General features: G+C 36.8%; 1 protein-coding gene across 4 annotated transcripts in view; it reads left to right on the forward strand.

The window, feature by feature from the left end:
- Positions 1 to 16,292, forward strand: part of PHTF2 (putative homeodomain transcription factor 2) — a 71,601-nt gene that overhangs the window by 12,870 nt on the left and 42,439 nt on the right. For 3 of the 4 annotated variants that reach the window (XM_009328350.1, XM_009328353.1, XM_009328351.1), the window contains exons 2-4: positions 1,744 to 1,820; positions 15,263 to 15,319; positions 15,728 to 15,739. In XM_009328350.1, coding sequence (XP_009326625.1) covers positions 1,776 to 1,820; positions 15,263 to 15,319; positions 15,728 to 15,739 — 114 coding nt within the window. In that variant the 5' untranslated portion in view covers positions 1,744 to 1,775. The remainder of the gene's footprint in view (positions 1 to 1,743; positions 1,821 to 15,262; positions 15,320 to 15,727; positions 15,740 to 16,292) is intronic. The other variant, XM_009328352.1, reaches the window with a different exon arrangement.

The following is a 16,292-nucleotide window of genomic DNA, read 5'->3' on the forward strand; positions in this document are numbered from 1 at the left end:
TTACTGTCAGGGTGACTGAGCACTGGCACAGGTTGCCCAGAGCAGTGGTGGAGTCTCCACACTTGTAGATATTCAAAAGCCATCTGGACACAGTCCTGGGCAACCTGCTCTAGGTGGCCCTGCTTGAGCAGGGGGGTTGGACCAGGTGACCTCCAGAGGTCCCTGCCAACCTCAACCATTCTGTGATTCTGTGAAACTGTGTTTGCGAAGTTTTTTTTTTTTAAGAGATCTTATGTTTTACCAATTGTTTTCTACCAATTATGCTTGATCCTGGAATTGTTCAGATAGTACATTTGGAAAACTTGTTTAATATTTTGAAGTTACTTATACTAACCTTTTCAAAGCCTTTTGCATAATCTGTGAGGAATTTATAGCTTAACAGGCAAGGAAATTCCTATTTTATTCTGTAAAATGCTTGCTGCAGTTATATAAAAATAACATTCTTAAACTTTTTGTAAACATAGGAAGGATGCTGAATATCAGGTGGAGCTGAAAACTTAAGCTTTTAAGTTTTATGTTAAAAGGTCACATGTGGTATATAGTGTGCCCCATTGACCTTTTTTTTAAACTGGGCTTGAGTATGTCGTATTTGTTTACATACATATAATTTTAAAAGGATCAGTGAGATGAAAGATTATTAAACACAAAAGTATTCAGATTTTTTGGCAAATATTTTAAGAGTTTTTTTAATTCCTTCTTTCTTTTCTTCCACTGGCTGCTTCCTGCCTTAATTAACAGTTGGAAATGTAGGTACTAAACTAATTTAACTGTTATTGATCTGTTAATATCTGAAGTAATCTATTTGTGAAATATTTGAGTTTGGTTTTAATGATAATACATTCATATCTGAAAGAACTTGCATATTGTAATAAAATATCTGGAAAGGATTCTGTAATTCTCACCTAAATTTTCCTTTGATTTTATAGAATGTCCAGTACGAGAGAATAAATACAATTTTGTAGAAAGACAGTAATTCTAGATCTGAAGGCTTTTTATGTTTATTTCCTTTATTCTTGTTTTTTTTTCTGAACTAACTCTGGCTGACTGATGACATGAAAGAAAACTTTTAAAATTAATTTTCAAGGTAGGAATGTTTTATGTAGGCTGAAAGTTTGTTTTTTTTTTTCTCCACAATGAAACTAATGATGGTGACATCAAAGATTAATTAATACTACTGCTATTTGCTACCGTTAAAACAAACATACCACTCTTCCTTGTTTTTCTCCTTTTGACTTAGTTTTAGTCTACTGTTTTCGTGAGTGTATTAATTTTATAATTAGTGGAGTTCTAGCACTGTTTTTTTTTTCCTCCAAAAATATCTACTAGTCTGTATGAAATTTTCTTGCATTTTATAACACGGTTATTCCTGGACTTGAGAATATTGTGCTGTGGTAATAACTATGGGTTGCTTGGTTGCTTAATTTATCAGGAAAAAAAAAAAGCTGCATGTAATATAACTCTCATGAGGTTCTCATGAGACAATAACAGATCATCCCTGTGCCACCTGTGTTTTACTGGGAAGGGTGGACAAAACCAAGGCTTCTGGTGTCCTGTAGCAGCAGATTTGTAGTTTTGTGTTCACTTAGAGGAGAAAACCCAAACTCTTACTGAAATAGTAATGAGGCAAGGTGTAAAGTAAATATAGCTGTTCAGCGCTTTGCAGTAACGGGAGTGTTTCTACATTTCCTATGTTGGCCTTCGTAGGAAAGGTGGAAGTAAAGTTCTGTCTCTTTCTGTTAACAGCCTAAAATGACTGTGTGAATTCAGTGGAATAAATGGCGTCCAAAGTAACTGATGCTATAGTTTGGTACCAGAAGAAGGTAAGCTTTCTATTTGTTTTTATGGTGGCTTTAAAAAAAAAAGTTGGCTTATTGTGTTTTATGTGTAAAGTATAATAAATATAAAATACTAGTGCACTGGTTAGCATTATATGAGAGTGAGTAGCTTGAAACTTTTCTTCCAAAAGTAAATAAATATTTAGTGACTGTATCTAATGAAATGGAATAACTTTTGGTCTACATTGAAGACTCCTCACTCCCTTGGCTACTTGTGCTGTGGAAAAAAAGGAAAGAAAATTTTCGTTCTCAGTAGAATGTTAATTAATGTACAGGAAAATGTTGTTTCTATAGCATATAAATGAATCCTTGCATTTAAGTAGAAAGTAAGAATTGAAACGTATTTTCTGTCAGTAACAAGGAACTGTGTAGTCCACACCCAAAAGAGATAGGCTAGGGCTTTTTGGAAGTTCATTAGAAAAAAAAAAATTAGGGGGGGAGAGGAAAAAGATCTCATTTGGAGATACATCGTTACAGTATCGCCTGATACTGTATCTTTTGATTAATGTTTGCACATAGTAATGTTGATGTCTCTTTCTAACTTATTTTGACAATTTCAAATCAGCATATCCTCTTGACATTAGTATGCCAGTTGGCTTATTCAGGGAAATTGCTTTTAAGAAGCTAAAAAATGTGCTAAATTTTGAGATGTGCTTCTTTACTAAGATATAAATAAAATGTGATGATTTTTTTTTTTTCTTGGTTCTCCATGATTTAGTAAGTTTCTGTGAGTTATTGTTTTCCTTGGGCTGCATTTTTGGGAGGATGCATCTTGTCCTTAGGAGAATGATGGGAACAGTCTTCAAAACAGAAATTCTGGTTAACTTCTAGCTAAGTAACGGTTAATTTCTAGAAATAAGATAATACTGGTATGCTTTGCTGAGATCTTTACAACTGTGAATTAAAGTACAGTTGGAAAAGCAGAAAAATGAATTGTGCTGACTTAATTTATATCGAACATTCAATTACGTATTAAAAATTTGAAAATAATGCAGAATTTAATGAGGATTTTTTGTTTTTGTACTGTGTACTCTCTCCCTTCTCTTATTCAAGCTTTACTAAAAGTATTTTTGTAAAAGTATCAGTGGAATTACACTGTGGTTTTGAAACGTTTCTTGATTGCAGGTCCAATCCCATTTTTTAAAGATTTGGAGGATGACTTGTAGCAGATTTAGTGTAATAAAAATCAGTGCAGGATCTTATGGAAGGGGAAAGTGATGCTGATTTTACCTGCTTCCACTCATGATCTTACGGATTTCATTCACTCACACTGTCATACTGATAATACTTAAAAGCACCAAGTTGTGTGCGTATTTGGTCTGGCCAGGACCTCTTTTGTGCAATGCAAGACATGCTGGCTATCAGATCCTCATCACATCTCTGAGGTTTTTTCGTTGGTGGTGATGAACTAGTCTTTGGACAGATCTTTTATGGTATTCAGCTTTATGTAAAAATGGTCCTTTGATGCAAGAAAGAGTCTGAAGTCTCCATAAATATTAAGTGAAGTTCATGCTTGTTATCTGATGTGGGTTTTTTTTTTTTTAAATACATGTCTGTGTTCCTGTCAGTCATACAGGAAAAGGAATGCCATATGTGATATGCTCCAACTTTCCATCCTCCTGATGTTAGGAAGGCAGGATCTTCTGCTGATGAGTCACTGTGCTGTGATCTTACAGAGGGCAGGCCTTCTGGTCTTGATATAAACAACCCATTCCTCAGTTTTACTTTTCCCCAGGACACTGCTCCTAACAGGATTACTCATTATCAGTACAGGTCATTCTTTTAACCCTTGTTCTGTCTTTTTTCCTAGTGATTTCACACACGTTTCCATTTACTTCATTCATAGCAACAACAATATTTCTGCTGCAAGTCTCTGTAGGCTTTTACAGAGGTCTGCTCGGACAGAAATTGCACAGCAAGGAGCTGTGATGAGGTGACTTCTGTTACTTCATGAAAGACTGGGCTATCTTCAGGAGGGATAAGATCTTGCATAAACAAAATTTAATTGCAATCCACATGTGGACTGGCATCTGCCACATGAGCAATCTTTGCTTCTTCCGGTATGAGGAAGTCGAGTCTTATTTTGTGACAAATGGCTGCACTGCAGAAATGTTGCATCTCGTGCAAATGTTCATGCTAATTAGATTGTTATTTCTTAGGTTCCATTTATTGAAGGTTCTCCTGGATCAGGCTGATAACCCCAAGGGGTTTTTTTAACTTTGTAGTGCAGTGTGTGATCCTTTCCTGGACGCATCTAAGCTCTTTCACCCATGTGCTTGATTTTATTTAGTTATTTATTTAAATCTCTTACATGGCACAGTAATTTTTTCCCTGTGGATTTGTTGTTTGCACCAAAGATTTCAAATTGGGGAAAAGGAAGCGCTATGCTAGTGGTTAGTGGGTACCAGGCACTTTTTTTTGTCCTTTCTGATACATTTCTATTATGTGATTGCTTATGATGGCAAAATACTGAACTCTGTGAACTGGTGGTTGCTTTCAGTGTTAAATTTTTATTTCAGAGTTGTCAAAGTTGTCCCACTTAATCAGCAGATCTAAAAAGCAAGGTTCCTCACAGCAGTAACTGAAATTGAAAGTGGGGAGGGATCAAAACTGGCAGTAAAACATTGTTTCTGGGGCAAGAGAGAACCAGGATTGCAGTCAGTATTGATCAAATTGATACGACTTGCCTATATGATAAAATGAGGAAAATAAAGTGTTATTTTGGGGAGGTATTTTCAGATTAATCAATTGGTGTATGAATGCCCTAAAAAAGAACATGAAGAACTTCTGATATTTATAGTCATACATAAAGAAGAACAATATATTTGAGTAGGTGGAGGCTGCATAAGTAATACTGAACAGATAACTTGTTCCTTATGTTTCTTTGTTTTCAATTTTAATGCATTTTTGGATGTATTTTTTGATGTATTTATTTTATGTCTCTCTACTGAGTTTCAAAGGTCTGTTGGTTTCTCAAAAGTAAGGCATTTTTATATTTCTTTAATGGAAAGAGTTAAGCAATTGAGCTCTTCCAGCCCTACTTCAGGCAAGTTTTCCAAACACCAAATTTACTCATATGACTCATACTATTGTCTGAAATTGAGCTTCTCACACGAGGATGATTTAGTAATGTGCTTAATCGTTTAAAAGGTCAGACCTTTTATTATGTAAACTTGTTTTTTGTTGTTGCAATCGATTTACTCTGCTTTTAGTGCATTGGAGCTCTTGATTACTGTCTTGTAAAAACACAATAATAATTTCTTAGTTATTTTAAGTTGGATTGTAAGATTTCAGATAGTATATTATACCAGCTTGTTATCTGAGATACAAGATTGCATGGACACAGCTTTACTGCTTCCAGTGATAGCTTGTGTTTCCTAGCTGGTACGAATACTTTTGCAAGGCATGAAATCTGAACAAATATATCCTGCTAGATACAGGTTGGCTCTGTAGAAAGCAAAATAAATTAAACCTCTGCTGTGTTCCTAGATGCACTGGAGAGTGCAGTGCTGAGATATTTGTGTGTCAGACAGGGTTTGTCTAGCTTGTTTTCAACGCTTTCTGCTGCACTGGTTCTTGCAATAAAAGGGTGTGGCAGAGGTGTCTGCATTGCTCTCTGGAATGGTTCATTACTTTGGTCCCAGAAAGCTACCGAGCTAATATTCACATAGATGCAGTTTGTTAGTTAATATCCTTAGGATTATGTGCGTTTACCAGAATACAGAACTTGCTTCAGATTTGTAATTGATGCATTTTATGGAGAAAACCATCATAATGTTTCCTCTGAAAAAATCTGACACCCCCACAATTATTTTAAACAATTTCAGTATCTGATGGTGTACCTTTCTGATACTGGTACTTTATGCATACTTGAAGTATTGCCTCAGTAACAGTAACTGATGTTAAAAATAATAAAATTGGTAATGTAACTTAAGCTTTTTGCATTAATTTCTTATAATACTTTCGAGCTTTACAGATAATAGAAGTGCAATTTTTGGTCTGGTTTCCAGTTTGGAGACTGTACATAAAACTACCTTAACTTTCTGATTTTCAGTCCTCACAGAAGCCTTGCTGCTAAAATGGGGAACTTTATACAAACTTGTTGATAATATTGCAGGAGAGAATTATGTTGTTCCTTCTCTTGGGGATGGTTGTAGGGGAAGGCAGAATGGAATTGAATGAATTGAACCCAAATCCTGCATCTGACTGCATATCAATTAACTTTGCCAATGCAGCTTTCTGCTGTTTCGGGTGTCCCTTGGGCACGGCTGTTAAAGGGCACAATAAAACAAATGAAATGTTTTCTCTCTCATGGCTTTAAAGGGCAAAACTAGAGTTCTAATTGCATTGCTTTAAGATCTGTAATATTCAGTATTTTACAGCTCATTAGTCCAAGATTGTACTTGCCAAGTTAATAAAGGAGGAAATAAAATGAAAATTATATCATTCCCTGACATGGATTTCATTCTTGGCCTTGAATTCACTTGATGCACTGGTGACGCTGGCACGAAAACCAGTTTTTGTCAAATAGTCGGGCTGTATGGCTATATTACCTAAAACTTGGGATGCTGAAACTGCATCAGTTCAAAAAGGTCTGCCTTCAAGTGCCAAAACTTCACAAGTGTTGGAGCTGGCTATTTGTGAAAGCATTGAGGGGAAAAAAAAAGTATGTTTAGAAGAGTTTCCTTCCATGTCATGCTGGGATTTGGTACTCAAGTTGTCATCTGACCAAATAGTGGGGATTGCCTTCAGCACCTTGTTTTGGTGAGACAAACCTCAAGTTTCTGAATCTCGTGCAAAAGATCACTCAAAAATTGGTGCTGTGGCTGAATGAAGCAGGCTTGCATTTTGCCTGGCTGTTGGCTTCCACGCCTGCTTTGCCTTCCCACAGACTTTCATGCACTTATCTGGTGAATTTGGTCAGGGGTCTAATCCAGTTAAACCTAAGACTATGAATCTGTAGGGAGCTGATGAGTGGCGGGGAGAGAGCGAGGACCTGAAATCCCGGGATTCTCTGATTCTTGAATTGTTTCATTATGCCTTGTGAAACTAACCTACCATTTTCTTTTCCTGAGAAAGGAAAGTGTGCCATGGGAAGTGGAAATGATCAGGGGCGTAAGGGCAGTGCTGTTTTAAAATCCTAGTTACAATGCTGGTAAAATTGCTGGATTTTCAGTGGTCTTCAGGGAATTACACTGAATAATGAGGCTGTCAGAGTGGTTTTCTTTTCCCAGTTACGTCTTGAGGCTGCTTTGTTTTGTGCAAGTACATAATTGTAAAAAAAAATTAAGAAAAAAAAAGTGTTGCAGAGGTCTTAAATTCTTAACACTTGGAGAGTAACTGGGCTGTGTTAGCAATAGTGCAGCCAGCGGGTCAAGGGAAGGGATTATTCCCCTCTGTTCAGCTCATGTGAGACAGCATTTAGGGTGCCGTGTCCAGCTTTGGGCTGTCCGGTACAAGAAAGGCATTGGCATTCCTTGGCATGCCCAGTGGAGGGCCACCAAGGTTGTTATGGGGCTGAAGCATGTGATGTACAAAGAGTCTGAGAGATCTTGGTTTGCTCAGTCTTAAGGAGAGAGGGCAAAGGGGAGAGCTCACTGCAATCACAACTACTGCTTTAGAGGCCGTGGAGAGGATGGAGCCAGGCTCTTCTCAGAGGTGCACAGGGATTGCATGAGAGGCAATGAACACAAGTTGAAATGTGGGAAATTCTGATTAGATATAAGGATAAAATGTTTAACATGAGGTTTGCTAAGCATTGAGACAGGACCCCAGAGAGGCTGTGAAATGTCTGATCTTTGGAGATGTTTGGATCTCTACTGGATAAGTGCTTGAGCAGCCTGCTGTAACTGGACCTGCTTTGCACAGGAGGTTGGGTTAGATGACTCCCAGAGGTTCCAACCTGTGCGATTCTGTGATGACTTTAGTTTGAAATTTGAAGATGAGTATACGTTATCAGAAGGGATTGTGCTTAATTAGGATTAATGACAGAGATGGAATCTCATTCAGTTTGTGCTGCTTCTTAGGTTTTGCTCGATAGTCCACTTAAGCCAAAGAAATGGTACTGGAAGTTACCCCTAGTGTCCAGTTCATGGCACTACAAAATGGCTTAGAGTAGGTGTTGGTTATTCCTGTACTCTCATTTAGTTTAACCTGCAAACTGTTTCTAACTATTCTTATGTATATAATTTTCCTTTATTTTTAATTGTGCGATGAAAAAAGTTGTTTCGTGTTTTTAGTAGAATCATAGAATCATTAAGGTTGGAAGAGACCTCCAAGATCATTGAGTCCAACCATCAACCCAACAACACCATGCCCACTAAACCATGTCCCTAAGCGCCTCATCTACCCGTCTTTTAAAAACCTCCAGGGATGGTGACTCAACCACTTCCCTGGGCAGCCTGTTCCAATGTTTAACTACTCTTTCAGTAAAGAAATTTTTCCTCACATCCAATCTAAACCTCCCCTGGCGCAACTTGAGGCCATTTCCTCTCGTCCTTTCGCCAGTTACTTGGGAGAAGAGACCGACACCCACCTCGCTACAACCTCCTTTCAGGTAGTTGTAGAGAGCAATGAGGTCTCCCCTCAGCCTCCTTTTCTCCAGGCTAAACAACCCCAGCTCCCTCAGCCGCTCCTCATAAGACTTGTTCTCCAGACCCCTCACCAGCCTCGTTGCCCTTCTCTGGACACGTTCCGACATCTCAACATCCTTCTTGTAGTGTAGTAGATATGCTAAAATCTATAAACAGTTACTCGGGGCAATAAGTAGGGCTGACTGATGTTACCAAGAATTAATCTGTAAAGAATGATACAGAAAAACTATTAATACATAGTTGATAAATGTTTAATTATGTATTATGGTACTCTGAAGGGGACGGTATCTTTGAAGTAAGCTTTGGTAAAATTACTGTTCAGTGAAATGGCTGCAAGTCCAGTGCTATTGCAGTTATTGCCAGAATTTAAGCAGGTCATTAGTTAGCAATTCAAACAGTTAAGAATAAATAACTCTTAAAGTTTTGAATTGCTTCATTTTACTGTAAACAGTTGGTTTCAGCTCTCCCTCTGGGGCCGAACAGGGAGACGGGAGGGGAATCTCAGAATCTTTTAGTAATCAGAGGTAACAATTCAGCAGTCATAAATCCAAAGTTCTGCACCTTAGGATATACAGCTTTAATGCCTTCATTGTCCTTCTCCATTTGACTAAAAGTAACTAAACTCTTCGCTATTAGCAGACAGTGTACAACTATTATATAGTGATTTCTATCTGTGGTTTCTTAGCTAAGTTTCTCTTAGCTTAGCTTGTCCGGTCCACATATCCACCATAAACAAAATTGAAAAAACCCCACCACCATTGAAAATGAAAAACATCCTGAAAAAAAATCATCCTGATGGTAGAAATCTGCTCCAACAGAGATAATTATACTGCTGAGCTACTAGATTATTGCCTTTACTGCAGTGGGGATCTGTTCATGTAAGAAATGAAATGGGGTTTAAAATAACTTTTAATAATCCTGTTCTGAGTTTTGAGAAAATGAGAAATGATTTGTCTAATATCTGAAACTGTATACTTAAACTAAATATGAAGCATTTTAAAAGGTATTTTAAATGAATAATATCACATATGTAGAAATTATTTATATATCATATCTTAATATTAAAATTGATACATAAAATCATACCTTTTTTTGAAGAATGTTGGCGTCTAAAAGTTAATAAAGCATATTAGCTGATATTTTAACACTAATTATTTTAATAAGGTGTTAAACTCTTAATTTCCTTGGTAGACAGTCCAAGGAAGCAACTTCGGTTTTTATTTACCAAGCTCTGTATCTTGTATCTTTTGGATTTGTAATACTATTGTGATGTTGCTTGTAAAAGTGTTTAGAGGTTTTAAAGAGCAAAGCTTAGCATGCAGGTTTCATTATTGATAAACATTAAAGTTTTAAGGTCCAGCAGGAAATGCTATGTATTCTTAGGATTATAATCTTTGCCAGTCTGCTTGGTCATAAATTATAAATGTCTCCTGAAATATTGATCGATTCCATTAGAATCAGAAGGCCTGGTGAGTACTGGGCTGCAGGTTGATACCATCACTACATTAGCTTAAAGTGAATATCAGTGTCATTCACAAAGCTCAAATTCAATCTTGATGCACATATGGCTTGTTATGAGAAAGGCACTGGGAAGAAATATTATGCAGTGCAGAAACCCTTTGCACTGGGCTTTATTTGAAGTAAAAATTAGCTGTGTTTTCAATAGCTTAACTTTTTACTTAGGCTAATTGCTCTTAATGTTACAAAACCAAACTGTACAGGTGCCAAACAAATTTTAGATATATAAAGAAATGTGATCAAATGCTTTCTGAGGTATTTGATTGGGAACGAATAAGTGCAGTTATTTTAGGTAATTTCAAGAGGTGCACATATCTCTTAAAACCAGAAAACGTTATGACGAGTCTGCACTTAAAAAAGATCTCAAATTTATTTAATCTTTCAGTAAAGAGCTAGCTTTATCAGGTGAGTTTAGTTTAGTTTTGCCAAATGTGTAATTGTATAGCTTAATATCCCATGCCAAGTATCGTACAAGTTAATAAATTCTTTGACAATTAATTACTTGTGAAGAAATGTTGTGGGGGTTTTTTCCTAGAAAACCTATTTGAAAGTTTAGTATGCTTAGTTAATTTAGGATGCTAAACCCCCACTTCTCCATTGTGAAAGAAGACTGGCAGAGTTTTCAGTCTGCATATAATCCCTTATATGCTGAAAATTTTAATAGCTGCTTGAAGAATAGTTGTTAATTCTGCAAATACATAAAGGAACAGAATTCCTCTCATCTTCTTTACTCGGTGTTTATTGAGGCACGGTATCTTGAGAACTGAACATTTTAGAGGTAACTGGTTTGGAGAGACTGGATAAATCTTGGCATTGAGGAAGCCTGGGATGCATGATTTAAACTAAATGTGTATAAAATAACATCTGCTAGTTTATCTAGTTCTGCTACAGGTAGGTTATATCACAATATTTTATATCTGTAACATATTACTGACAAGTTTCCTGCAACAGGGTTGTGTTGCTGTTGATGCTTGGTGATGAAAGTTACATTTAAAAATGATAAGATAGGCTCATTATCTAACGAGTTAACAAATAATTTAAAAAAGGTCAAGGGAGATTCTTTTAGTAATTTATTTTCTGCCAAATCTTAATAACTAAATAAATGCTATAGAATACAAATTTCAGATCCTCTTCAATTAGATATTTTATAAATTAAATTAGATAAATTTCTGTGATAAATCAGATTAAAATTGGGATATTGTGTTGTATAGTTTGCAAAAAAAAAGTCTTTTGCCAGTTGTAGACTGGACTGATGGATTGAAAATATCCGTGACAAGCTATTATACCAACAGTCTTGCATGAAACCTTGAACGGATTTTAAAAGCATTGCTTATCATTATATACTTAAAAATTGGTCAATTTTTGGACCCTTATATTTTGTACTTTAAATTTTCTTTGAAGGATACTGCAGAAATTGCAGCTATAATGGATGAGACTCCAGGTAGAGTTGGTGGGTTCAGGAGTATACAGGTGGTTGAGTTGATCGGGGCCTTCATGTTGGCCTAACAATTCCAGGCACAGGAAGCTTGAACACCTGCGGAGGAGCCCTGGGGACAGCTGCCTATTGAGGGAAAGCTTGCTTTGATCAAGTTTTGTGTATGTTTAAATTCTTCACGTTGGAAGCATGAATGATCTTATCTCTAGAAAGCTATCCCTTCATTTTATTTGCCTTTAGAGCTTAATTTCTTTGGCATTGCTAGATGCTAGACTTCTTTTCAGTGTCCTGCAGGTATGTACAATTGTAAAGAATTGCATGAATAGCCGAGAGCTAGAGCCTGCATGCAAACATGTGACAGCTTAATATTTAGATTTAACATGAAACATAAATTAGACGCAAGCAAATACTTGTAAATCAAAACTCTTTGAAGATGGAATTGACTGCTGCTCTCAATAATTTAAAACTGGGAAGGTTTGCTAGTATTAACTTACATTCTTGAATTTAATTCATACAGGTGTCTGTCATCTCTGGTAATCATTATATGTTATAATTTACCTTGTTGTCAATGAAAAACACTTTTCAATGAATTCTGCAAGGTATGTTTCACAAACTGTAAATGTGTTTTCCTGATGTAAGGTAGAGAAGAAAAAAAATTAATGCCCATGCTTTTTACTTGCCTTGTTTCAGTAACATTAGTTCTACCTATTTTTGTTTCATGTGGGAAATGAAGTGTGCCAGTATGCTACTTTATAACGATGCCTTTGTTTTCACGTGTTTCCTTCTGATACACTTGCAAGATAAGTATAGAGGGATGCTTATGCAGATGGAGAGAAGGGAAATGGAGTATCAGGTCTAAATTTGATGTGCTGAGCACGTACGCTTGCTCCCTAAAGTGCTTCTAAAACTTTCTTAAAACACAAAGAGGTGAAATTAGGTAGATTAAAAAAATTGTGAGAGATTGTAATGATACTTGCTGTCTGTAATTATCCCTTTAACTCTTTTCACTTTGCAACAGTATGCCTTTACTTAATAGCCCTGTGCTCAGATTTTAATAATTAAAGTTGATCAGAGGTGATTGGCCAGATCCACTAGTCTAATAAAATAGTTGTAAAAGACCATCTCCCTCGAAGTTTTTTTGTCTCCCTCATTTACCTCCTGCTGGAAGAATTGCTTTATGGGGCAATGTTAAAAGAAAAACGTGAATGGCAAAATCCCTACTTCCTGTCTTTTTGTGGAGACAGAAGCTGCTACCTAGCCTTGAGGGAGAAGAAACGTTTGTAGGAAAACACAACTAAGTCAAATTTTAAATCAGGCAACTTCCTTGCCTCAGATGTCTTCTGGGATCTGTTTCCCAGAATTCCTTTAACAAACTGTCTGTTTTTTTTCTAAAAGAAGAACGGTCTTTTAGAGACTCTTTCAACTCTACACCAGTTTCAGCTGTGAATGGAATTAGGAATACAGAGTTTGCTTTACAGCTTTATTGGCACAAAGGCTTCCTTCTGCATTTGTTTCTTGCATAATCGAGAGGGAGACAGACTTGCATCCCCTTTTCTGTCTTTGTAGAAAGAAATCTTTTTTGGAAGTGAGGAGGGGAGGACGCAATATTATGCAGCACAAAACCTCACTCGGGGCTCTTCTCGGTAAATTTCATGAGAAACAGGAAGGCCTGAAATTTCATTTAAAATGTATTTAGAGAATAAGCCAGAACAATTAGACATAAATGTCTGGGTGGAGTGGTTATTCAAGATACTGACTTTTTAATTGCTGGCTGTTATCCATGTGGAGTTAGCTCTTAAACTTCCTTTGGTTTAATTACTTTAATTGTAGCAAGTGCTTAATTCTGCCTAGTATAGTGCCTGACTCCTTAATTATTTTCCGCAGTCTACATTTTTTTCCCAAATGAGAGGTGCAAAGTATTTATTATTATTACCAAAAAGCCAGTAGATTTTTTTTCAGAGTCTTAAGGTAGCAAACTATAGAAATTGTTTGGGTACTTAGCTCTTGTGAATGGGAAATATTATTTAAATTTGAGAATGGGTAGTTCAGTAACTCAATTCACTGTTCTCACTTTCAATTTTAGATATGCTTTGGACTTTACTGCTATAAATTAGAATTTTTTTTTTTCTTTTTTCTCCCCTGATGGGTCAGGTTTAGAGGCACAGAAGATGCCTCTAGATTTTTTTTGTTTATAGGTGTGTTTGCCTATTGGCTTCCCTGGATATCTTTTTGCATTTATGTTGGATCCTTAGTTAAAAGATCCTTTTTAACCAAGAATAACTTTTTTTTAAATAACGTCTGCTAATTTAACACTGAAGACTGAAATAGTAAAAGACAAATCAGAACATTGATTTCTGGTTTAAGGTGTATGCACTCGTGCTCGGGCCTTCTATGTCTGTTGCAGTTCACGAACTGGAAGGAGAAGTCATGCTCTTGCAGTAAGATTGAAGTTAAGCAGGTTTGCCTAAATGGTGGGGGTTCCTCTTGCCTCTCTGTCAGGTGTCTGGACTAAGCTGCTTGTATCAGCTCTCCGCACAGTCAGTGAAGGGTTTCTGAATCTTGGAAAGCGTGTCTGTCTCTCCCTCGTGACCACTTAGCTGCTCAGAGTTTGTGATATGAATCAAACTGTGGATATGTAGCAGTGTGTGCACACATGCGTGTGTACGTGCATGTATATGTCTAGGTAGAACTGCTGGGACGGATAGGCTTTAAAGTTGACGTAGTAAGAGAGATCATTACTGAATATTTTCTAGAAATACTATCTGTGCAGAGTTCAAAGCAATCTGACGATCTGTGATAACTTCTTACAAAACTTGGATATATTGTCTCATATATTGACTCGTTCTTGTCACTATCTTACATGTGAATTTCCTGAAGTTTACCTTCTTCAAAATATCTGACAGTCATAGGGTGGCTTTCTTGTATAAACAAGTACAGAGTCATTTCTTAAATTAACTACAGCTACCTGTATTGATGGTTATTTAAAAAGACAGAACTCATCAAAACTGGTCTTAGTGCTAGGCTTTTAATAACTGCTTGCAGGATCAACCTTCAGTCTTTCTGTGGTTCTGCTCTTATAAATACACCAAGTTTTCTACAGTGCTGTGGTGAGGTTAGAGCCTGAGAGAAAACAATTCCTTTTTATTCCATTTTTTAACTAAAAACTTGCTCACGTTTAGACAAAACTAAGACCTTTAGAAGAGTTTCATGAGTAAATAGACTAGCAGCTTAATGAGAGTGAACAAATTTGGGAATAGGTCTACTATAGGAACATTATTTCACCAGTGCTTCAGCGGGAAAAGTGGCATTTCCTGATACTCCTTGAGTTTTCCCTGGCCTGTGATCTAGCTGATTACCAGCCTGACCATATATTTTGTTGCTGTGCAGTCTTAAGAGATAAAGCTAAAGACAATGTAGCTATAAAAGTGGGTGGAATGGAATGGGAAATACAGAGGAAGGAGGTTTAAAAAATAACAAATTAATTGAAGGTATGAGTTCAACTAAATGTGCGTGGTATTTTCTCTGAAGTTAACTGAAAGACTGTCGGTGTTGCTGCTGTGGATCTGCCCTCTGTCAGTACGGAGGCTGGAATCCCGACCCGAGGAGGGAGGCAGTCTGGTGTTCCCGGTTCTGCCTTGCACAAGTCATGCAGTGAGGCTGAGGCTAGCTGCTTGCCTCTCCCCTCTATCACAACTCATTTACAGGTTAGCTAGATCCAGTCCAGCCAAGGTGGAACGGAGAAGATAAAGATTTCTTTGTAAATAAGTCTCCCCAAGGAAGTAACCTGCTGTCTTCATGCTTGTCTTGTTGAAGATTGATTGATTTTGTTTGATCAATGTCTTTTAAAACCTAATGTAGATATTTTTGTGTGTTCTTTTTAGATTGGGGCATATGATCAACAAATATGGGAAAAATCAGTAGAGCAAAGAGAAATAAAGGTAATAATATTATAGCATTTCAACATTTTTTTTTTGACCAGTTATCAGCAGTGCTGTCTGTGGTTGTGTACGCTGATGTAATTTATAATGTATGTGGTGGTATTTAATACTGGTAAAGTAAAACCAGACTTCTGGAGTGTAACCAAACGTAACCGGGGAATTATGCTCTATTTATTTCATATAATTAATAACTCTGCAGCATTTAAAGTGCTGCATCTTTCTGTATGTCAGTACATTTTTTTTCAACTATCTTAAGCCAGGGCTTAGTTGTTGCAGTACCTCTGTCTTTCACTTTTCTTTGTGATGAATTCTAATGTCAGTTATCTGAGCTCTCTTTACTTTCAGTTAGTTACCTTATACCTGCAGTTTACTTTTCCTCCTTTATGATGCTGTCATTGTTTTGTACAGTTTATTAGACTGGTAAGTACTTCAGGCTTTGTTTCTCTGAACAAGCAGTTTAACAGCGTTCTTTGCGTTTTGGTTTAACTAACAGTGCCATCAATGGCCGCCACGTTGCTAAATAGTTTTGGAGAAAAAGAAATCAGTCCTATATGTAATAGCTTTATGGATTGTGTATTATGTCATACTCCATGATATTAATTTAATTAACATTTTCTTGCAATTAACCTTTTTTTTCCTTCAAATACTGCACACGAGAAGTATGCTATTACTGCATGAGTTTCAAGGCATTCCTAATTCTTAACATTAGCAAAATGTACATTGCTCCAGTTTCCCTGCGGGTGTGTTTTTTGTTGTTGTTGTTGGTTTTTTTTCTCCTCCCCAGTACTTATATAGCTAAACAAAATGTGCTGGGGGGACTTGTTTGCATCACGTGGAAACTCGTACTGACCTGAACTACAGAGTTCCCCGATTTCTGTACAAGCATCTGCAAATTAACTTTTAAGCCGGAGCTGATGGTATTTTTAGAAGTGGTTCTAACCCCGATGCCCGAGTCTTGGCGGTGCTGTACATC

Source organism: Pygoscelis adeliae, unplaced genomic scaffold, assembly GCF_000699105.1.
Source record: "Pygoscelis adeliae isolate BGI_AS28 unplaced genomic scaffold, ASM69910v1 Scaffold267, whole genome shotgun sequence".
Lineage (NCBI taxonomy): Eukaryota > Metazoa > Chordata > Aves > Sphenisciformes > Spheniscidae > Pygoscelis > Pygoscelis adeliae.